Source organism: Bos taurus, chromosome X, assembly GCF_002263795.3.
Source record: "Bos taurus isolate L1 Dominette 01449 registration number 42190680 breed Hereford chromosome X, ARS-UCD2.0, whole genome shotgun sequence".
NCBI lineage: Eukaryota > Metazoa > Chordata > Mammalia > Artiodactyla > Bovidae > Bos > Bos taurus.
In genome coordinates this window covers 79,777,107-79,802,363 of record NC_037357.1, presented here as the reverse complement: position 1 = coordinate 79,802,363, position 25,257 = coordinate 79,777,107, and the positions used below count along the sequence as shown (strand labels likewise).

The 25,257-nt window shown below is 37.5% G+C and overlaps 1 protein-coding gene across 2 annotated transcripts in view; it reads right to left on the bottom strand.

Annotated features, from left to right (window-relative positions):
- The window catches only part of TEX11 (testis expressed 11), a 203,971-nt gene that overhangs the window by 129,293 nt on the left and 49,421 nt on the right, over positions 1 to 25,257 (bottom strand). For both annotated transcript variants that reach the window (XM_002700044.5, XM_024988612.1), the window contains exons 8-9: positions 17,372 to 17,452; positions 2,702 to 2,787 (exon numbers count right to left, since the gene is read on the bottom strand). In XM_002700044.5, coding sequence (XP_002700090.2) covers positions 2,702 to 2,787; positions 17,372 to 17,452 — 167 coding nt within the window. The remainder of the gene's footprint in view (positions 1 to 2,701; positions 2,788 to 17,371; positions 17,453 to 25,257) is intronic.

Sequence of the window (25,257 nt, the reverse complement as noted above, 5' to 3'; positions counted from 1 at the left end):
GCTCAGTCATGTCTGACTCTTTGTGACCCCATGGACTATGGAATTCTCTAGGGCTAATAATACAGCCACTAAACATACACTGAAAAATTGATGCTTTTGAAATGTGGTATTGGAAGACTCTTGAGAGTCCCTTGGACTGCAAGGAGATCCAACCAGTCCATCTTCAAGGAAATCAGTCCTGAATATTCATTGGAAGGATTGATGCTGAAGCTGAAACTCCAATACTTTGGCGACCTGATGCGAAGAACTGACCTGACACTGGGAAAGACTGAAGGTGGGAAGAGAAGGGGATGACAGAGGATGAGATGGTTGGATGGCATCACCGACTAGATGGACATGAGTTTGAGTAAGCTCCAGGAGTTCGTGATGGACAGGGAAGCCTGGCATGATGCAGTCTATGGGGTCACAAAGAGTCGGACACAACTGAGAGACTGAACTGAACTGAACTGAACTGAAACATATAGTAAAAATCTGATACAGTTAGTTTACGATAGAAATATCAGTCATGTTCTATCACCATCATAGTTTCCTTCTATAAGGTTTTCTTAAAAAGATGATGACAGGTAAGAGGTCAACAATCCATGGCATATATGATAATAACCTACATGTTATGCCACTTCAGCCTAAGTCTACTCTTATAAACCACTTCCTAGAGAATATTCATGTTCATATTTATTCCTGGCATAAACTACAGGCTCACCTCCATAGTGTTAATCTTCCAGAAGCCATCCATGGCACCATAACATCCTTTTTTCTTATTTTGTCCCTCCCATTTCTGTCCCTTTGGCATACTAATCTTTGATAGGTTGATGCCATCTTTCTGAGTGCTCCTCCTTAAAATATTGCCAAATCTTGGAGTAGAACTTACTCTTTATCCACTTTATAAAAAGACTGCTCATTTAAAGGAAACCTGTGGTGTGGAGATTCCTTAAAAAACTGGAAATAGAACTGCCATACAACCCAGCTGGGCATACACACTGAGGAAACCAGAAATGAAAGAGACATGTGTATCCCAATGTTCATCAAGCACTGTTTACAAGAGCCAGGACATGGAAGCAACCTAGATGCCCATCGCCAGACGAATGGATAAGAAAGCTGTGGTACATATACCCAATGGAGTATTACTCAGCCATTAAAAAGAATGCATTTAAATCGGTTCTAATGAGGTGGATGAAACTGGGGCCTATTATACAGAGTGAAGTAAGGCAGAAAGAAAAACACCAATACAGTATATTAATGCACATATATAGAATTTAGAAAGATGGTAACAATGACTCTATATATGAGACAGCAAAAGAGACACAGATGTAAAGAACAGACTTTTGGACTCTGTGGGAAAAGGTGAGGGTGGGATGATTTGAGAGAATAGCACTGAAACATGTATATTACCATATGTGAAATAGATCGCCAGTCCAGGTTCGATGCATGAGACAGGGTGCTCAGGGCTGGTGTACTGGGACAACCCTGAGGGATGGGATGGGGAGGGAGGTGGGAGGGGGGGTTCAGGATAAGGGACACATGTACACCCATGGCTGATTCATGTGAATGTATGGCAAAAACCACTATAATATTGTAAAATAATTAGCCTCCAATTAAAATAAATTAATTTAACCAAATAAGTAAATAAATAAAGGAAACCTGTGGTAAACCTACATTAAACTAGTTAGTTCCTTTGGTATACTTTTAATAATTCAGTTTATAAAGTGTGATTTATAATAAAAATTGCAGGTATATCCCACTTGTGTGAAGCAGTCTACATTGAGACAAGTATATCTCTTATAACTGCATAAGCCTGTTCTGTCATAGTTCTTTATAGAGTTTAATCAATCTGTGGGCCCAAAAAAGTCTTTTATACAAACTATTTGCATAAATATTTTATTAGAAATATATATGCCTGTGAGGACTATAATCTTAATGATATTTCTATTTATTTCATTAATGGCAAATGTAATTTTCACTAGTTAAACTAACAAGAGGCTATCTCCAAATAACTATAATTAACTCGATACTCAGAGAAGGGAAACATTTAGTGAATTAATTTAATATATTTTACCCCATAATCCCCTGATATTCAAAGCACTTTATGTAACATCTACAGAAAAATGTTTTTCACAAAAATTCATTTAACCAGCAATTACTGAGTATCTACCATGTGTCAGAACCTGTACTGGGCATAGGTATTAAGTGAAACACAGGATTCTTGCATATGAGTGCTACGTTTTTTCACTATTCCTTTGATATTTCCAGATTCAACACAATAGTACAAATCTTAGTATAGTAATAAGCATATAATAAGTGCTTAATATATATTTACTTGAATATTGTTAAAATACCAAAATTCATTTAAGAATAATAATTTTAGCTGATCTTCCTATTTACCCACCTGCCCTTATACTCTTGGGTAGCAGACACCAATATATACACCAAAGCAAAAAATAAAGTTTTCCATATTCTTGTTGGAAATACAAAGGAGGAATGGACACAGAAGATGCTCTTTATGTTAGTATTAAGAATAGAATATACTTTTCTATCAACTGGAAACATACAAGAATAAACAATACATGTTAAAAGAGTAAATGAATTTAGCATGTTGGCTTTTGAAATCAGAAAATATTTAAACTTCCAAAGTACCCCATGCTAAGTATTAACTGAACTCTATGATAATAATCGTGAATTTACATTCATTATTTTTTTATATTACCTAAGCCAGAAACAACTTTCTTCATATTTATTCTCCCTGTAGGTTTGTAGTCCAAAGTTGTAACAGACAGTATGAAGATAACAAACCTGCAATATAAAAAACAAATAAACAAGATATGTCAGATTTGTGATTCTTTTAACATTAAAAAATTTATGGCATTTCAGAGTCTTTAAGACATTAAGTATTCTGTACATCAAAATAACCAATAACCCACTCATCCTTGGGCTTCCCTGATAGCTCAGTTGGTAAAGAATCTGCCTGCAATGCAGGAGACCCCGGTTCAATTCGTGGGTCAGGCAGATCCAATGGAGAAGGGATAGGCTATCCACTCCAGTACTCTTGGGCTTCCCTTGTGGGTCAGCTGGTAAAGAATCTGGCTGCAGTGCGGGAGACCTGGGTTCGATCCCTGGGTTGGGAAGATCCCCTGGAGAAGGGAAAGGTTACCCACTCCAGTATTCTGGCTTGGAGAATTACATGGACTGTATATAGTCCATGGGGTCACAAAGAGTCGGACACGACTGAGCAACTTTCACCTTCACTCATCCTTAACAAAACTTCTCAATTTATATAAAGAGGAGCTAAAAGTATTCAGGGTGTGGCATGAGTTACATATGGAAAAGTAATAATTACTAGTTGAACTTGAAAGGTTCTTTGTAACAGAAAATGGGGAAACCAATCATTGCCCAGCAAAAGAACAGGCCTCTGTGGGCTGCCAGATTTTTTAAAAAGCATTAGAAAAGAGTATATGCAAAGAAAACAAAATCACTACTGAAGGGGGAAAAAATGAATATCTTTCAAAATTAAGACAATTAAAAATAATTCTAAAGTTCAAAGCACTATCTAGTCATAAGACTTATCTAGAAATAATTAATTTGGGGCTTCCCAAGTGGCTCATTGGTGAAGAATCTGCCTGCCAATGTAGGAGACACATGTTTGATTCCTGATTCAGGAAGGCTCATGTGCCTCGGAGCAACTAAGCCCATGTGCCACAACTCTAGAGCCCAGGAGCCACATCTACTGAGTCCACATGCCACAACTACTAAAGCCTGCGCACCCTAGAACCCGTGCTCTGAAACAAGAGAAGCTCCCACATTGAGAAGCCCATGCACCACAGCTAGACAGTAGCCCCCACTTGCTGCAATGAGATAAAAGCCCACACAGCAATGAAGACCCAGAACAGCCAAAATAAATAAAATTATTTTTTTAAAGAATTAATGTGTCTCTTAATAACAACAAAAATTTTCTTTACCTAAATTACAACTGAGATGAAAGTAGAAACAGTATGTGAATGATGCCATAGGAAAATACTCTTACAGATTATTAACCAGCATCTCAGTCCTTGTATCAACAATGTCATATCTTATAGAATTTGGTGGCAGATTCATTTTGATATTTGGCAAAACTAATACAATTATGTAAAGTTTAAAAATAAAATTAAAAAAAAATACTGGGAAATGGCATAAAAGAAAAAATTTAATTCTAATAATTTATCCAAATATTCCCCCAGTATTTATAGAAATCATCTATCCAGAATCTGTCATACCCATATAAAGGAATCTTTTATATAAGTTTTACCTGAGTAAGACTACAGAGGCAGATCCTGAGGCAAGTTATTCATAAGGAATATGTAAACAGCTGTCTTGCTTCAAATGTTTCCCTTTGAAATTTTGTACAGTACATTAAGAAAGTAGAAGTTCAATATGCGTGCCTGAGTACATCAGACCTACTGTATATTTAAATCCAAACTAAAGAATAGTCTTGGTAATGTGGGCCTGGCAAGAATCCAGAAGTATTTAAATGCATTCTCAACATTTTAACAGAAAAAGCTTAACTCATTACATGCCCCAGATCCCATAGGTGCACACAGGGCCACACCAATTATACAGCTATACTGGAATAATGCAGCTTGTACCCACTTGCTGCAGAAAGGCTTGCAACTAACTTATACAGAGAAAAATGGAAAGTAAAACTTTTGATGAACATTAAATATACTGAGTCTTTATCCAATTTCCTCAGTGTTTTCTTTTTTTCTGCCCTCACAATTCTTTCAAGTGTACTTACATTAAATGCTACTTTCTAGGGGAGAAAAGAATACCAAATAATAACAAATTTATAAGACCAAACCTTGTTGTTTTTGTTGTGGTTTGGTCACTAAGTCATGTCCAACTGTTTTGTGACCACATGGACCATAGCCTGCCAAGCTCCTCTGTCCATGGGATTTTCCAGGCAAAAATACTGGAGTGGGTTGCAATTTCCTTCTCCAGGGGATTGTCCCAACCCAAGAATCAAACTCACAGCTCAGATTCTTTACCACTGAGCTACCTGTGAAGCTCAAGATCAAACCTACAAAATACTAAAATATCTAACATTTTAAATACACTAATTTAGTATCATAAATATACTAAGAGATCTGTAACATATTTCACTGTAATGATCAAAAAATCTTTTAATTATCAATAATGTTCCCTTCACTCATTCATTTATATAATAAACAATATTATAAATAAAATAAAAATATTTATGAATAATAAATATTTACTAAACATGTTCTATCTATAATGTGAGGGTGTTAGTCGCTCAACTGTGTCCAACTCTTTGTGACCCCATGGACTGGGGTCTGCCAGGCTCCTCTATCCATGGGATTTTCCAAGCAAGAATACTGGAGTGGGTTGCCATTCCCTTATCCAGGGGATCTTCCTGACCCAGGGATCGAACCCAGGTCTCCCACATTTCAGGCAGACTCTTTACCATCTGAGCCACTAGGGAATTTCTATGAAAGTGAAAGTGAAGTCACTCAGTTGTGTCCGACTCTTTGCAACCCCGTGGACTGTAGCCCACCAGGCTCCTCCGTCCATGGGATTCTACAGGCAAAAATACTGGAGTGGGTTGCCATTTCCTTCTCCAGGGGATCTTCCTGACCCAGGGATCGAACCCAGGTCTCAAACCCAGGGAATATCTATAATATTAGGCAATATTAAAGATACATCAATGAACAAAACAAAGATCCCTATCCTCATGAAATATTTATAATGGGGTATTAAATACTAAGATCTATACAAATATCTCTTTTAAAAATACTTTCCTGGCCTTCCATGCAGTGGTAACATCTCACTTTGCAAGTAATATACAATTGCAAGTAATACAAAGATGGTAGATCTGTAAGTCTATTGTATATTGGTCATATAGAAATGGACTTATGAGACTAGAACTATGGAATCTCTAGAACCTCTAGCCACTGTTACATCTCTGGCCCAGAAATGACAGATCCAACCAAATACCTACTTTACAATGCCAAGATTAGACTATACAGATGATTTTTAAAACTCACTTAGATACTGCAGCTAAAAATGACTTTGATCACTAACTTTTGAGTTCAATACAAGACTTTTTATTTTTAATTAACCAGATAATTTCATTTCTGTATATTACTTTGTAAATTAGATTCTTAAAATAGAGAAAAAGCAGACCTATTATTTTCATTCCAAGCTATTTTCCTTTGTGATTTTGTTGTCTTTTAAACATTTATAGATCATGCATTTTTACATTTTGTTAAAGTATAATAGTGTAGCAATAATTAAATGATAATTGCTTGACTGCCGGGGTCCAGCCCCGGCTGATCCAGAGTATTTGAAGGGGAGACGGCGTCGGCAACTATTTAAATATTCATCAAAGATATAGAGAGTAATAGAATGAGGATAGCTCAGCAGGAAAATTCAGTGGAGAAAAGAGGCAGAGTAGCTTGGTTTATGCAGAAAATCAATATAACCTGTGACACCAGGTTATCTCTGACCACGGAGGCCACAGGCGCCCTCTCAAATAGCGGAAGGTGCCACACCTTAGACACCTTCTCGAGTGGGTCTTAGAAGCGCAGGCAAATAAATGGTCGCAGAGGACCTCTGAGCTCCAGATGGAGACTCAGCTGGAAATTGAGGAGAAGAATGACATGGGGAGACCAAGCTTTGGTGAGCAAAGCCCATAGCTTTATTTTCAACAGGGGTTTTTATACCCTAAGTTACACATAGAGGATAATAGGGGATGTGAAATCATGCAAAGTCAGCAGTCTTTGATCCTTATCAAAAACTAGGGTTTCTTTCCTACAAATTTATCGTATACAAATGGTTTAGGTGATTTACATCATCTTCTGGCCAGAAGGCCTATTAACATTTTATGACTCTTGACAAAGGTTTGTCAACCTTAAGACTTATTTTCTCTAAGAGTAATTATTTTAAGGTTTGGCGCCATCTTCCGAAGGTGTTAGATAAAACTGCATTCCTATAGGGCAGAAGTGCAATGGGTTTACAACAAAGGAAAGAATTTATTACCTTAAGGGTCTAAAGTTGCTAACACCAAGGCCACTACTTATTTTTTCTACATACCAAGTATATTAATTAATACACATTCAAGGATACAATACAGGGGATGTGGAAACTTGGCAGCAAGCATTGGCTCATCAATGAAATCTTTTACTAGTTTTATTCTGACAGTTTCTAACTCTCTGAGAGGCTCTAAGCTATTTGAATATCTTAAGCTTCCCGTGCCTCTCTCGAGGCTGGGAGACTGTAAACAATCATATGCATAGCTGTAGGAGTCTGGGTAAACTTGTCAGGAGAGTTAGAGAGCTATCTGAGGGGTTTAGATTTAAACACTCCTAATGCCCAGGAACTTTATTAATTGGAGCTATAAGTTAACTCTTTGTCAGAGAGAGCGAGATGGTGGTGGGGGACAGCCCCCAGTAAAGTCAGAGGGGAGAGCACAAAGCAATAAAGTAGGCAGACTCTGGTTTTTTGGGGGTAGATGCTCGAGAATATCCAGGGGGACTCCTGAGGCTCGATCCCGCCTTTGCGTATGCCGAGCCTCCTTCCTCATAACCTCTGTCACGAGTGGAGTGCCTCTCGCCAGCTCCCGGCACCTGACTTTCTTCCTTAATGGCTTTAGGACATGTATCTTCCAATCCCTCCCTTACTCAGCTTTCTCTAACCCTCAGATATCTCAGTAATAATAAACTCATTAGTCATTAGTTACTTCTCTTGGTGCTCTAAGAAAAAATTTTCCAAACACTTTATTTCTTTGCCTCTAAACAACAATACAGCAGTACCTTCTGCCATTATGTCAACATCTTAGATAATTCTTAATCTAGTTTTGGGATACAGGAAGGATGTATCAGAAAACAAGAAAGGTGGCTTATATAATTCATTAACTCCTTTTAAGTGACTAACACTACAGTTAGCTCCTCTCCAACCTTTATCTGGTCATTTCCTCTCGCAAGACTTCTTGCCCTAGATTTTCAAGTCTCATCTAAATCTTAAGTTCATCAAAAGCACACAAAACAATTTCATTGACCTTTAGAATGAAAATATTTCTAACAGTATAGCTTTATCAATCATCTTCTAAATATAAACTCTTAACTATGAACTTCAAGGTCTTTTACTGGTAGCCCCATTCTGACAAAGGCATAGTTAATTACTTTTCTGTTACATATCCTCGAAACCTCTAATTCAGTCTATCCCCTGCCCTCTACATTTGCTTTTCTCTTTATCAACTCTAACTCTGAGCAAGATACCACAAGTTTCCTTTCCCTAACCACTACCTGAGTCTCCTTTCATATTTTTCAATATCCAGTTCACTGTCCATTTACTCTACAAAGCATATTAAAGAGAAGTCTCTATCCTCTACTAATTTATAACGTCAAATAGATAGCAACAAAGATAATGACAAAAGAAGCAGATAGTAAAAAACATGCAAATGCAAACAATCCAAGAAATTTTACAGATAAAATTATCAGAATTCACAAGATTTCAGAGAAGTTGTTGATATTAAACAAACATTTAAAAGCATCTGCAATGACAACCAACTCAACAATGTAAACTTTAAGATATCACTATCCCTGGTGGCTCAGATGGTAAAGAATCTGCCTGCAATGCGGGAGAGCTGGGTTTGATCCTTGGATCAGGAAGATCCCCTGGAGAAAGCAATGGCTACCCACTCCAGTATTCTTGCCTGGGGAATTCCATGGATAGAAGAGGCTACAGTCCATGGGATCCCAAAGAGTCAGAAACGACTGAGCAACACACACACACACACACACATGACAACAGTTTATTGTCAAATATCTTTATGAAGAAAATTGACTCTATAAGGAATATGGAAGAATAAAAGGCCCAGAACAGCTAAAACAATGCTGAAGAAGAATAAAGTTAAAGAACTTATGCTATCAAGACTACTGAATTGAATAACGCCCGCCTCCCAAAATTCAGGTCCATCTGGAACCAGTGAATGTCTTTATTTGGAAATAGGGTCTTTGTAGTGTCATCAAGGAAAACTGGATTAGGGTGTATCCTAAATCCAACATGACTGTCTTTATAATGGCAGCACTCAAAAATAATACGGATAAAATGCAATTTTAAAAATGTTCATTTAACCCACAGGAAGGTGGGAAAATTAAACATGAAATAAAAAACAGAGAAAACAAAAAAGCCAGCATTACATTCCTGTTAAAAATGTCAGACTGAGCACACACAATTACCTCTGCTCCCTCCTAACACCCCAGTAAAATGACAATAAAAGAAAACTTATTAGCTGTGGTAAAAAGCACATAACAAAATGTACCATCTCTATCATTTTTAAGTGTACTATTTGGTAGTGTTATAGACTATACTCATATTGCTGTGTAACAGATCTCCAGAATTATTTCATCTTCCAAAACTGAAACTCTTTACCCACTGATTAATAACCCTTCATTTGCCCCTGCCAAAACCACTGGCAATCACAATTCTATTTTCTCTTCCTGTGAGTTTGACTACTTTAGATATTTCATATAAGGGAAATCATAAAGTATTTGGATTTTGTGACTGTTATTTCACTTAGTATAGCATCCTCAAGGCTCATCCATGTTGTAGTAGTTTATCAGAGCTCTTTCCTTTTTAAGAGTAAATAATATTTCACTGTGTTTTTTGCAATCTACTCATTTGTCAATTAACACTTGTGTTGCTTCTACCTCTTGTGAATAATGATGCAAGGAACATGGGTGTGCAAGTATTTCTTCAAAAACCTGCTTTCAGTTCTATTGGACATATACCCAGAATGGGATTGCTGGCTTATACAGTGATTCTATTTTTTGAAGAACTGTCATACTGTTTTCTATAGAATCTACATCAGTTTACAATCTCCACATCCAATTTCTCCACATCCTTATCAACATCTGTTATTTTGTTGTTTTGACTGTCCTGTAGTGTGAGGCAATATCTCATTGTGATTTTGATTTCCTCTTCCCCAATGATTAGTGATAGTCGCATCTTTTCATATGCTTGTTGGCCATGTATATCTTTGGAGAAATATCTATTCTGGTTCTTTGTTTTTTGTTGTTGTGGAAATTCTTTGTGTATTTTGGATATTAACCACTTATCAGAAATATATGACTTGCAAATATTTTCCCATTTCATAGGTTGGCTTTTCACCCTGTTGATTGTTTCCTTTGATGTACATAAGTTTTAAACTTAATGTTGTCACTTTTGTTCATTTTTGCTTTTGCTGCCCATGCTTCTGGTGCATATCTAAGAAATCACTGCCAAATCCAATGTCATAAGGTTTTTCTCCTATGTTTTCTTCTAGGAATTTTATAGTTTTAACTCTTACATTTAGATTCTTCAATCTACTTTGAGTTAACTTTTGTATATGGTGTAAGCTATGGCTCCAACTTCATTCTCTGCATTTATGTATTTATATAGTTTTCCCATAGCCATTTGTTGGAGAGACTGCTGTTTCCCCACTGAGTGGCCTTGGCATACCTATTGAAGATCATTTGACTATATACACAAGAGTTTATTTCTAGGCTCTCTACTCTGTTTTATTAGCCTCCATGTCTATCTTTATGTCAGTACCACAGTGTTTAGATTGTTTTCGCCTTACAATATGCTTTGAAATCAAGACGTATGAGGCCTCCAAATTTACTCTTCATTTTCAAGATTGTTTTACCTATTCAAGTTCCCTTGAAATTCCGTACAAATTTTAGGATGGTTTTTCTATTTCTGCAAAACATGTCATTGAGATTATGATAGGGATGACATTGAGGTTGTAGATAGTTTTGAGCAGTATGGATATTGTAACAATAGTAAGCCTTCTAAGTCATAAACATGGGATGTTTTTCCATGTATTTGTGTCTGCTTTAATTTCTTCCATCAGTTTTTTAAAAAGTTTTCAGTGTACAAGTCTTTCACCTCCTTGGGTAAATTTATTCTTCACTATTCCATTCTTCTGATGCTATTAAGTTAAAAAAAATACAAATAGACTAGGATAAAGACAATATGATAGCAGACCAAGACCAATGTAATTTTGGAAGCTAGAAAAGAGATGGTAAATTAGTAAATGACCTAATAGACATGAGAAAGCAGAATGCTATGCTAGCAATAGGGAAATCTGAAAATCCAGTTTATATTTCTAAATCCTCCTCCAAAATTTAGCAGTTAGCACCCCAGGTACATTACAAAAGTGGAGCTAAAAATAGGAGGATTGGTTAAAAGTCTCTTTAAAAAGGAGTTAGACCTCAAGTCTCTTTCCTCACTCCATCAGACAAGCAATTATCCTTCCATGATCCTACCAACAGACTACAGGGGGCAAAACTGAAGGCCTCTGAACTTGGAAAGATGAGGCACAGTTGAGAATAAGGGTGCTATAGTGAAAAGAGGATGCTCAAGTAAAAATTTACACATTGACTATCAAGACCCAAGTCTGTTTCCTCCTCCTTGACTCCAGAACCCAGGAGGCCAGGTATTGATTCACTAAGGAGTAGTCTGGAAGAGGAATTTGACCAACCCAAGAGAAAAGAAACAAGGACACTGAAATCAGCAAAGAGGTCATCTTGCAAATCAGCTCATCCAGAACATCTTACAGAGAGAACCCAGAGCTTCCAATGAGATCTTTAGTGTTTTGTTATTATTATAAATGTAAGCATCCAGTGATAATCAAAGGCAGAGACAAAACACATGCATACATACATACAGGAAAAAAAATCACCTTGGAGAAAACAGATGCAGAGAAAAAAACAGGGGAGATGAATCTATCAATATCTTCTGAGAGAGAATAAAATATTGCAACCCTGAAGTAAGAACAAGATGCTATGAAAATAGAATATTCATAAAAATAAAAGGAGCTTTTGGAAGTTAAAAGCATGATATCAAAATGAAAAATTCATGAGAACACTTAGAAAATAAAACTGAGAAAATCACCTAAATAGTAAAATAAAATGAAAAGGACATGGAAAACAGGTAAGAAAATATAGAACATTAAGAAACTAATCTAGGAAATCTAACATCTTAAAACAAGCACTCTTGAAACAGAAAATAGAGAAGAGTACATCAACAAAATGAGTAACTAAGAAAACAGAATTACTACATTGAAATGGATTTTTCAAGTGCCCATAAAAATTAATACAAAAAGATACACACCAAGACACTTCATGAAATTTTAAAACACTGGATACAAGAAGACTCATTTCTAATTAAGAGAGAAAAAGCACAGTGGTTAAGAGCAAGGACACTGGAGTCTCACTAAATTTGAATCCAGTTTTCAGCACTTACTGCATATCCTTGGTCAAGCTCCTAAAACCCTTTAAAAAATTACCTCAGTCATCATCTGTATGATGGGGAAAATAATATTCATTCTACAAGGTTGTCACAAGGTTATTGTGAAGGTTAAATGAATTCATATTTACAAAATGCTGAGACTCATGCCTGGCACATAGTAATGGTACATCAGTGTTGGTTATCCTCATTATGCAAATTTCCAAAGCAAAAAATCATGTTTTATACAAAAGATGAAGAATCAGAAGAGTGAGTGACATCAGAGAAAATGACACAGTAGGGAACTCCAAGGATCTGGCCTTCGAAAGAAACACTAACAAAAGTAATTTTTTAACTGCCAGAAAAGAAGCATTGCTGCTGCTGCTGCTAAGTCACTTCAGTAGTGTCCGACTCTGTGCGACCCCATAGACAGCAGCCCACCAGGTTCCCCCGTCCCTGGGATTCTCCAGGCAAGAACACTGGAGTGGCTTGCCATTTCCTTCTCCAATGCATGAAAGTGAAAAGTGAAAGTGAAATCACTCAGTCGTGTCTGACTCTTAGCGACCCCATGGACTGTAGCCTACCAGGATCCTCTGTCCATGGGATTCTCCAGGCAAGAATACTGGAGTGGGTTGCCATTTCCTTCTCCAAAGATCACAGCATCCAGTCCCATTACTTCATGGCAAGTAAGTGAGGAAACAATGGAAATAGTGGCATATTTTATTTTCCTGGGCTCCAAAATCACTGCAGACAGTGACTGCAGCCATGAAATTAAAAGATGTTTCCTTATTGGGAAAAAAGCTATGACAACCCTAGACAGCATATTAAAAAGCAGAGATACCACTTTGCCAACAAAGGTCCACATAGTCAAAGCTATGGTTTTTCCAGCAGCCATGTATGGATGTAAGAGTTGAACCATAAAAAAGGCTGAAGGTAAAAGTGAAAGTCAGTCATGTTCAACTCTTTCATTCTTAGGTCAGAATACTGGAGTGGGTAGCCTTCCCCTTCTCCAGGCCATCTTTCCCACCCAGGGAACAAACCCAGGTCTCCCACATTGCAGGCAGATTCTTTACCAGCTGAGCCACAAGGGAAGCCCAAGAATACTAGAGTGGGTAGCCTATCCCTTCTCAAGCAAATGTTCCTGACCCAGGAATCAAACCAGGATCTCTTGCATTGCAGGCAGATTCTTTACCAACTGAGCTATCAGGGAAGCCCCAAAGAAGGATGAGCACCAAAGAATTTATGCTTTTGAATTGTGGTGTTGAAGAAGACTCTTGAGAGTCCCTTAGACAGCAAAGAGATCAAACCAGTCAATCCTAAAGAAATCAACCCTGAATATTCATTGGAAGGACTTGCTGAAGCTGAAGCTCCAATACTTTGGCCACCTGCTGCAAAGAGCTGACTCACTGGAAAAAACCCTGATGCTGGGAAAGACAGATGGCAGGAAGAGAGGCGGGTGACAGAGGATGAGATGGTTATGTATACACACACACACACTCTTTCCCCTTACAGGTTATTACAGAGTATGGAATATAGTTTTCTGTGCTATACAGTAGGTCCTTGTTGGTTATCTATTTTATATAAACAGTAGTAGATGCATGTTAATCCCAACCACCTAATTTATCCCTCCCAGCCTTTTCCCTTTGGTAACCATAAGTTTGTTTTTGAGCTCTCTAAGTCTGTTTCTGTCTTAAATAAGCTCATTAGTATCTTTTTCAGATTTCACATATAAGCAATATTATACGATACATGTCTTTGTCTGGCTTACTTCACTTAGCATGTTAATCTCTAGGTCCATCCATGTTGCTGCAAATGGCATTTATTTCATTATTTCTTATGGCTGAGTAATATTCCATTGTGTATATATACCACATCATCATCCATTCATCTGTTGATGGACACTTAGGTTGCTTCCATGTCTTGGCTGTTTATAAATAGTGTTGCAATGAACACTTGAGTGCATGTATCTTTTTCTATTACAGTTTCCTCAGGGTATATGCCCAGTAGTGGGATTGTTGGGTCACATGGTAGTTTTATTCCTAGTTTTTTAAGCAATCTCCATACTGTTCTCCACAGTAGCTGTACCAATTTACATTCCCAACAACACTGTAGGAGGGTTCCTTTTTCTCCACATCCTCTCCAGCATTTATTATTTGTAGACTTTTCAATGATGGTCATTTTGACCAGAAAGAGGTGATACTTCACTGTAGGAAAAACAACCCAACTTTGTTTTTATTTAAACAGCAGGAAATAATTTCTTACAGTTCTGAAGGTTACAAAAGTACAAAATTAAAAGTTTAACCATCACTTTTCTATGGTAAAGGCTCTCTTCCCAGAGCTGCCTTCATGCATGATAGGGTAGAGGATATGAGAAAAGCAAGTTCTCTGGTGCCCTTCTTATAAGGGTACTAACTCCATCATGAAGGCCCTTCCTCATCTAAGCTTAATTACCTCCCCAAAACCCTACCACCATACACATGGAGAGTTAAGGCTTCAGCAGATAAGTTTGGGTCAAGAGGGGACACACTTTAGTTCATAGCATTTTGTAAAAACTGGCACCAGTAGAAATGCTAAATATTTTCATGTTCAGCAACTTGTAACACTATTTATAACAGTATTTAAAATCATATTAATATAGTTGTAATCTTAAAAATCCCCATTTTAAAAGATCCAAGGACTTTAATACATAGGTCCCAAGGAAGCTATAAAAATAATTGGTAAGCACATGAAAAGATGCTTAGTGTCATTACTTAGTAGGGAAATGCAAGCCAAAGGCACAATGAGAAACCACTTCACACCTACTAAGATGGCTATGATAGTAATTTTTTTTAAAGCCAAGACAATAACAAGTGTTGCTAAGGGTATGGAGAAACTGGAACCCCAATTCAAATGCTGGTGGGAATGTAAAATGGTACAGCCAGTATTAAAAAGAGTTTGGTGGTTCATCGAAAAGTTAAACATAAAATTACCATATTACCAACCATTCAAGTCTTAGATTAAAACAGCTAAAAGCAGGGATTCCAATACTTGTACACCAATGTTCATTACAGCATTATTCACAGTAACCAAAAGGTGGAAACAACTCAAGTATCTATCAATTGATGAACAGATAAAATTAGGTATATACATACAATGAAATATTATTCAGTCATAGAAAGGAACCCAGTTCTGATACATGCCATGATATGCACCTTGAAAATATTAATGCTAAATGAAATAAGTCAGACACAAAAGGATAAATATTATATGATTCCATTTATATAAAATATCTAAAACAAGCAAGTTCACAGAGACAGAAAGTAAATTAGAGGTTACCAGGGGAGGCAGTAATGAGGAGTATTTGTGTAATGAGTACAGAGTTTCTATCAGTACAGAGTGGTGATGGTTATACAACACTGTGAATGTACTTAGTGCCACTGAATTGCATGCTTAAAAATTGTTAAAATGGCAAATTTTATGTTATATATATTTTAGCTCAATAAAAAATTATACTAGAATGTCACCTAATAAATATAGAAAGGATAGAATTAGAAAAATAGCCAGGTGTCAACCATCACAGTACCAATTCAGGCAGGAAATCTCAACAGATAGTGAAAGTTGGATGAGAAACTGGATTTTACAAAGTCTCAGAGCATCATTTCACAAAACACTTAGGAATAACAAAGGGAAAAAATACATAAGTTTGAAACCTGTAAGAAACCATTTTAACCAAGAGATCAAAGTTAGCACCACCACCAATAGAATAAATCAAACTTGTATGTCATTCAACAGAATCATTTCTGTGATTTTCTGGCCCCAAATTCATAACCTAGTCTAATCGTAAGGAATCTTTGAACAAACCCTAATTTGGTTAGAGAGAGGTAATTGCAGAGACGTCGTTTAAGGGTTTAAACTTGCAGCTAGTAGATAATTTCTGGAAATCTAATGTACAACATAGTGATTTTAGTCAACAATACTGTGCTTTAAATTTTTAAATTGCTAAGGAACTAGATCTTGACTCTTCTCAACACAAAAAAATGACATTTATGTGACATTATAAAGGTGTTAGCTAACACTACTCCAGTAACCATACTGCAAATTAAAAGTGTATCAAATCAACATGTGAAATACCTCAAATTTATACAGTGTTATATGTCAAATATACCTCAATAAAATTTCTTTTTAATTTTTGAAAAATAAATTAAGTCACATTCTACAAAATGGCTGTTCTGGAATCTTCAAAATTGTCAAGGTCATGAAAGTCAAGGCAAAAGTGAGGAAGTTTTCCAGTGAAAGAGACTAGAGACTAAGTGAATCCTAGAAAGAATCCATTTTGTGTAAAGATCAGTATTGAAAAACTTGAACTAGGTCTCAGGGCAAAGGATATATAGGAATTCTTTGTATGATTCTTGTTACAGTTTTGTAACTGTGAAATTGTTTTTAATTTTTTTAAAGACTAGAAGAGTACCTCCACATAATATTAGCAATATATAAATAGTTACTGAATTAAGTTCTACATTATAACATAGAATTTGAGAGAAAAGTACAACCAGTTTCACACGAAGGTACAAGTGATGGAGCCCTGAGACCATCCTGATACCAAATTTATCTTTGGTATCAGTCTCCTCTGTAACAGTAAAGACTGAAGTAAGCATAGGCCTGAAATAGGGGAGAAAGAATGGAAAAGGGAGATAAAGTGGAAAAATTAAAAATTATCTACTCTGGAATACTGATGAACTCCAGTCTGAGAAACAGGTTTTATTTATCCTATCAAACTGCTCACACCTCCAAATCCCAATATAGAAAAATACTATGGCAATGATAATGAATAGCTGCTATCAACCTTGTCAGTAGGGCAATAAACTCATTTTTTCTTTCTTTCATCATATACCATGACATATGGAGGAAATATTACCAAAGTATTTTGACAATAAAAGGGAAAGCAAAGAAATGTTAAGTAACCTGTATCACTTTTTAGAACACCTCTTCTATTAAAGAGCAAAAGAAGCAAAATATTTCAAACCTTGGCTAAGTAAGTAAATCTTATACAAAATATAAACTCTATAGGAGCACATGAAGTAGTAATGAGTCTTCCTAGAATGTGATACAGGAGAATGAAGGCAGAGATTTCACTCACCATTTGGGGAAGCCTCACCAACATATCTTTACAGCGTAGTATACAACGAGATGCTTTTTGAAAATTCCCTCCAGCAACTGCCTGGGAAAGCAAAAAACAAAATGTCAGTAACTGGTTAAAATGAATAACAAGCTATATGTCTAAAAGTCAATTCTGACATGTGAACTGCTGTTAAAAAGTCTTGATTTGTTTACTTCTTCTTTTCCAATGTGGATTCCTACTATTTTTCTTCTCTGATTGCTATGGCTAGGACTACGAAAATTATGTTGAATAATAGAGGTGAGAGTGGGCACTGTTATCGTGTTCCTGACTTTAGAGGAAATGCTTTCAGCTTTTCACCATTTAGGATGCTTACTGTGGGTTGGCTGCATATAGCCTTTATTATGTTAAGGTATGCCTACTTTCTGAAGAGTTTTTAATCATAAATTATGATTTAATCATAAATCATAATTTTCTCAAAGGCTTTCTATGCATCTATTGAGATGATCAATTTGTTAATATGGTGTATCTTCTTCAGCTCCATAGTTCAAAAGACTAAATTCTTTGATGCACAAGCCTTCTTTATGGTCCAACTCTCACATCCATATATTTGTTGTTGTTCAGTTGCTTGGTCATGTCTGACTATCTGCGACCCCATGGACTGCAGCACACCAGGCTTCCCTGTCCTTCACCGTACCCCGGAACTTGCTCAAATTCACGTCCAGTGAGTCAGTGATGCCATTCAACCATCTTATCCTCTGTCGTCCCCTTCTCCTCCAGCCTTCAACCTTTCCCAGCATCAGGGTCTATTCTAATGAGTCAGCTCTTCACATCAGGTGGCCAAAGTATTGGAGCTTTAGCATCAGTCCTTCCAATGAATATTCAGGACTGATTTCCCTCAGGATTAACTGCTTTCATCTCCTTGCAGTCCAGGGGACGTTCAAGGGTCTTCTCCAACACCACAGTTCAAAACCATCAATTCTTTGGCAGTAAGCCTTCTTTATGGAGCAACTCTCACATCCATACATAACTACCAGAAAAACCATAGCTTTGACTATATGGACCTTTGTTGGGAAAGTAATGTCTCTGCTTTTTAATATGCTGTCTAGGTTTGTCATAGTATTTCTTCCAAGGAGCAAGTGTCTTTTAATTTCACAGATACAGTCACTATCCATGGTGATTCTGGAGCCTAAGAAAAAAATAGTCTGTTACTGTTCCCATTGTTTCCCCATCTACTGGCATGAACTGATGGGACCGGATGCCATGATCCATCTTTTGAATGCTGTGATTTAAGCCAGTATTTTCACTCTCCTCTTTCACCTTGATCAAGATACTCTTTAGTTCTTTTTTGCTTTCTGCCATAAGGGTGGTATCTGGAAAACTCAGCAGTGGCCACAGGACTGGAAAAGGTCAGTTTTCATTCCAATCCCAAAGGCGGCAATGCCAAAGAACATTCAAACTACCGCACGATTGCACTCATCTCACACGCTAGCAAAGTAACACTCAAAATTCTCCAAGCCAGGCTTCAACAGTATGTGAACTGTGAACTTCCAGATGTTCATGTTGGATTTAGAAAAGGCAGAGGAAGCAGAGATCAAATTGCCAACATCCGTTGGATCAGTGGAAAAGTGAGAGAGTTCCAGAAAAACATCTACTTCTGCTTTATTGACTATGCCAAAGCCTTTTGACTTTGTGGATCACAACAAACTGTGGAAAATTCTTAAAGAAATGGGAATACCAGACCACCTGACCTATCTCCTGAGAAATCTGTATGCAAGTCAAGAAGCAACTATTAGAAATGGACATGGAACAACAGACTGGCTACAAGTCAGAGAAGGAGTACATCAAGGCTGTATATTGTCACCCTGCTTATTTAACTTATATGCAGAGTACATCATGAGAAACACTGGGCTGGATGAAGCACAAGATGGAATCAAGATTGCAGGGAGAAATATCAATAACCTCAGATATGCAGATAACACCACTCTCATGGCAGAAAGCAAAGAAGAACTAGAGAGCCTCTTGATGAAAGTAAAGAGGAGAATGAAAAAGCTGGTTTAAAACTAAACATTCAGAAAACTAAGATCATGGCATCTGGGCCCATCACCTCATGGCAAATAGATGGGAAAACAATGAAAACAGTGAGAGACTTTATTTTGGGGGGGGGCCTCCAAAATCACTGCAGATGGTGATTGCAGCCATGAAATTAAGACACTTGCTCCTTGGAAGAAAAGCTATGACCAACCTAGACAGCATATTAAAAAGCAGAGACCTTATTTTGCCAACAAAGGTCTGTTTTGTCAAAGCCATTGTTTTTCCAGGAGTCATGTATGGATGTGAGAATTGGACTATAAAGAAAGCTTGCTGTTGCTGCTGCTGCTGCTGCTGCTGCTGCTAAGTCACTTCAGTTGGGTCCGACTCTGTGTGACCCCATAGATGGCAGCCCATCAGGCTCCACCGTCCCTGGGATTCTCCAGGCAAGAACACTGGAGTGGGTTGCCATTTCCTTCTCCAATGCATGAAAGTGAAAAGTGAAAGTAAAGTCGCTGCTCAGCCATAAAAAAATAAAATTTTGCCATTTGCAACAACATAGATGGACTTGGGAGGGTACTATGCTAAAAAGTGAAATGAGCCAGATAGAGAAAGAAAAATGCTGTATGATATCACTTGTATGTGGAATCTAAAAACTGCACCAAACTAGTGAATAAAACAAACAAACAAAAAGACTCACAGATCCAAAGAACAAACTTGCAGTTACCAATGAGGAGAGGGAAGGGGGGTAAGGGCTACATAGGGGTAGGGGATTAAGAGGTATAAACTATTATGAATAAAATAAGCTATAAGAATATACTGTATAATATGGGAATATTTTATAATAACTATAAATGGAGTATAACCTTTAAAATTGTCAATCACTATATTGTACATGTGTAACATATAACACTGTACATCAACTATACGTCAACAAAACAGTAAATAAAATAAACCATATAGGTCTTTTTCACATGAACTACTATCAAGTCAAATGCATCCCTGTCACAGTATATAATATAGAGTTGTGATCTCTTAAATATTAGATTTTTATAGGCCTGAGGAGGTTAAGTAACACCCCAAAGTCATAGAGCGAGTTGGTAGAAGAGTTAAGATATAAGACCAAGACCTGCTGGACTTTTTATCAATTTTTTAGTAGTTGCATTCAAGTAACTGACAAAGGATATTAACATTTAAAAGCAAACAAAATTACCACAAAGGGTTCTCTTTTTTTACAGCAACCTAATTTGAGTGAACTCCAAGAGACAATGGGGGACAGAGGAGCCTGGTGTGCTGTAGTACATGGGGGGGTCACAAAAGAGTTGGACATGTCTTAGTGACTGAACAACAACAAAGTTGTGGGTAGGGAGTGTTAGACTAAAAGTCAGAGAATCATGGTTCTAGTCTTAGATCTTCAATTAACTCACATCATCTCTCTGAACCTCAGTTTCATCATTTAAAAAATGAGAAGGAATTAAAACCTAACTAAATGGGTAATATCTCATATCCATGGATCAAAACACTTAACATTATTAAGATAGCAATACTCCTCAAACTGATCCACAGATTCAGTGGTTTTCTTATGAAAATTCCAACTGGCTTTGTTGCAAAAATTAACAAGCTTTTTCTAAAATTCATATGGAAATGCAAGAGACCCAGAAGAGTCAAATAATCCTGAAAAATAACAAAGCTGGAAAATTCACCCTTCCTTATATCAAAACTGACTACACAGCTACTGTACTCAAGACACCATAGCACTGGTGTAAGGACAAACATATAGATCAATGGGAACAGAATCAACAGTTCAGAAATAAATCCTCACATTTCTGATCAATTAATTTTTGACAAGGGTGATAAAACCATTCAATGGGGAAAGAACAGTCTTCAACAAATGGTGCTAGGACAACTGGAGAGTTACATGCAAAAGAATGCAAATAGACTCTCATCTCATACCATACATGAAAATTAACTTGAAATGCGTCAAGTCCTAAATGTAAATTCTAAATCTATAAAATCCCTAGATATGAAGAAATTAGAGCCCTCAGAGACTAGTGGCAGAAGTGTAAAATGGTACAAAGCCACTGTGGAAAATAGTCCAGCAGTTTCAACAAAAGGTTAAACAGAGTTATCATGTTTTTGAGCAATTATATTTCTAGGTATGTATCCAAGAGAAATAAAAACATGTACATGCAAAAATCTGTACATGAATGTTCACAGTAGAATTATTTACAATAGCTCCAAATTGAAAACATTCCATATGTTCATCAATAACTGAATGGATAAACAAAATGTGGTATATCCATATAGTACAATAATATTTGGTAATAAAAATACTGATAGATGCTACAACATAGATTGGGCTTCCCTGGTGGCTCGGTTGATAAAGAATCTGCCTGCAATGCAGGACACCTGGGTTCGATCCCTGGGTTGGGAAGATCCCCTGGAGAAGGGAAAGGCTACCCACTCTAGTATTCTGGCCTGGAGATTGTATAGTCCACGGGGTTGCAAACAATTGGACATGACTGAACGACCTTCACTTTCACAACATAGATTAAAGATTAAATTTGAAAACATGCTAAGTAAAAGAAGCTAAGCACAAAAGATTGTTATATGATCTCATTTATATGAAATGTCCAGAACAGATAAATCTATAAAAACAGAAAGTAGATTAGTGGTTGCTAGCGGTCAGGAAGGCAATGGCACCCCACTCCAATACTGTTGCCTGGAAAATCCCATGGATGGAGGAGCCTGGTAGGCTACAGTCCATGGGGTCGCTAAGAGTCAGACACGACTGAGCGACTTCACTTTCACTTTCCACTTTCATGCATTGGAGAAGGAAATGGCAACCCACTCCAGTGTTCTTGCCTGGAGAATCCCGTGGGTGGAGAAGCCTGGTGGGCTGCAGTCCATGGGGTCGCACAGAGTCGGACACGACTGAAGCGACTTAGCAGCAGCGGTCAGGAGGAATAGGGAATGACTGCAATGTATAGGGGATTTCTTTTGGGGTAATGAAAATGTTTTAAACTTAAGATTGTGCTAAAAGTTCTCAATTGTATGAATATACTGAAACCATTGAATTGTATTTTTAAATGTGTGAATTTTACAGTATATGAATTATATTTCTGTGAAGATGTTAAAAAATAAGATTAGATAATTTTTAAGTTCTCTTTCATTTTCAGAATTACATAATTTCAGAGAGTAAACTCATTCCAGCTTATATTTTGTCAACTTAAAATGCACACCGAACAGCATGGTGACAAAAGAAGGAAACCTATAAGCCAAACTGAGGAAAAGTACAACTCTGAACACTGACATCAACCATTCAATATCACAGTAATCCAAGTATATGCCCCAACCAGTAATGCTGAAGAAGCTGAAGTTGAACAGTTCTATGAAGACCTACAAGACCTTTTAGAACTAACACCCAAAAAAAGATGTCCTTTTCATTATAGGGGACTGGAATGCAAAAGTAGGAAGTCAAGAAATACCTGGAGTAACAGGCAAATTTGGCCTTGGAATACAGAATGAAGCAGGGCAAAGACTAATAGAGTTTTGCCAAGAAAATGCACTGGTCATAACAAACACCCTCTTCCAACAACACAAGAGAAGACTCTATACATGGACATCACCAGATGGTCAACACCAAAATCAGACTGATTATAGTATTTTCAGCCAAAGATGGAGAAGCTCTATATAATCAGCAAAAACAAGACCAGGAGCTGACTGTGGCTCAGACCATGAACTCCTTATTGCCAAATTCAGACTTAAATTGAAGAAAGTAGGGAAAACCAATAGACCGTTCAGGTATGACCTAAATCAAATCCCTTATGATTATACAGTGCAAGTGAGAAATAGACTTAAGGGCCTAGATCTGATAGATAAGAGTGCCTGATGAACTATGGAATGAGGTTTGTGACATTGTACAGGAGACAGGGATCAAGACCATTCCCATAGAAAAGAACTGCAAAAAAGCAAAATGGCTGTCTGGGGAGGCCTTACAAATAGCTGTGAAAAGAAGAGAAGTGAAAAGCAAAGGAAAAAAGGAAAGACATGCATATCTGAATGCAGAGTTCCAAAGAATAGCAAGAAGAGATAAGAAAGCCTTCTTCAGCGATAAATGCAAAGAAATAGAGGAAAACAACAGAATGGGAAAGACTAGGGATCTCTTCAAGAAAATCAGAGATACCAAAGCAACATTTCATGCAAAGATGAGCTCGATAAAGGACAGAAATGGTATGGACCTAACAGAAGCAGAAGATATTAAGAAGAGATGGCAAGAATACACAGACGAACTGTACAAAAAAGATCTTCATGACCCAGATAATCACGATGGTATGATCACTGACTTAGAGCCAGACATCCTGGAATGTGAAGTCAAGTGGGCCTTAGAAAGCATCACTACAAACAAAGCTAGTGGAGGTGATGGAATTCCAGTTGAGCTATTTCAAATCCTGAAAGATGATGCTGTGAAAGTGCTGCACTCAATATGCCAGCAAATCTGGAAAACTCAGCAGTGGTCACAGGACTGGAAAAGGTCAGTTTTCATTCCAATCCCAAAGAAAGGCAATGCCAAAGAATGCTCAAACTACCACACAATTGCACTCATCTCACACACTAGTAAAGTAATGCTCAAAATTCTTCAAGCCAGGCTTCAGCAATATGTGAACCGTGAACTTCCTGATGTTCAAGCTGGTTTCAGAAAAGGCAGAGGAACCAGAGATCAAATTGCCAACATCTGCTGGATCATAGAAAAAGCAAGAGAGTTCCAGAAAAACATCTATTTCTGCCTTATTGACCATGCCAAAGCCTTTGACTGTATGGATCACAATAAACTGTGAAAAATTCTTCAAGAGATGAGAATACCAGAACACCTGATCTGCCTCTTGAGAAATCTGTATGCAGGTCAGGAAGCAACAGTTAGAACTAGACATGGAACAATAGACTGGTTCCAAATAGGAAAAGGAGTTCGTCAAGGCTGTATATTGTCACCCTGTTTATTTAACTTATATGCAGAGTACATCATGAGAAACGCTGGACTGGAAGAAACACAAGCGGGAATTAAGATTGCCGGGAGAAATATCACTAACCTCAGATATGCAGATGACACCACCCTTATGGCAGAAAGTGAAGAGGAACTCAAAAGCCTCTTGATGAAAGTGAAAGAGGAGAGTGAAAAACTTGGCTTAAAGCTCAACATTCAGAAAATGAAGATCATGGCATCCGGTCCCACCACTTCATGGGAAATAGATGGGGAAACAGTGGAAACCGTGTCAGACTTTATTTTTCTGGGCTCCAAAATCACTACAGATTGTGACTGCAGCCATGAAATTAAAAGACGCTTACTCCTTGGAAGAAAAGTTATGACCAACCTAGATAGCATATTCAAAAGCAGAGACATTACTTTGCCAACAAAGGTTCGTCTAGTCAAGGCTATGGTTTTTCCTGTGGTCATGTATGGATGTGAGAGTTGGGACTGTGAGGAAGGCTGAGCACCGAAGAATTGATGCTTTTGAACTGTGGTGTTGGAGAAGACTCTTGAGAATCCCTTGGACTGCAAGGAGATCCCACCAGTCCATTCTGAAGGAGATCAGCCCTGGGATTTCTTTGGAAGGAATGATGCTAAAGCTGAAACTCCAGTACATTGGCCACCTCATGTGAAGAGTTGACTCATTGGAAAAGACTCTGATGCTGGGAGGGATTGGGGGCAGGAGGAGAAGGGGATGACAGAGGATGAGATGGCTGGATGGCATCACTGACTTGATGGACGTGAGTCTGAGTGAACTCCGGGAGTTGGTGATGGTCAGGGAGGCCTGGCGTGCTGCGATTCATGGGGTCGCAAAGAGTCGGACACGACTGAGCGACTGATCTGATCTGAT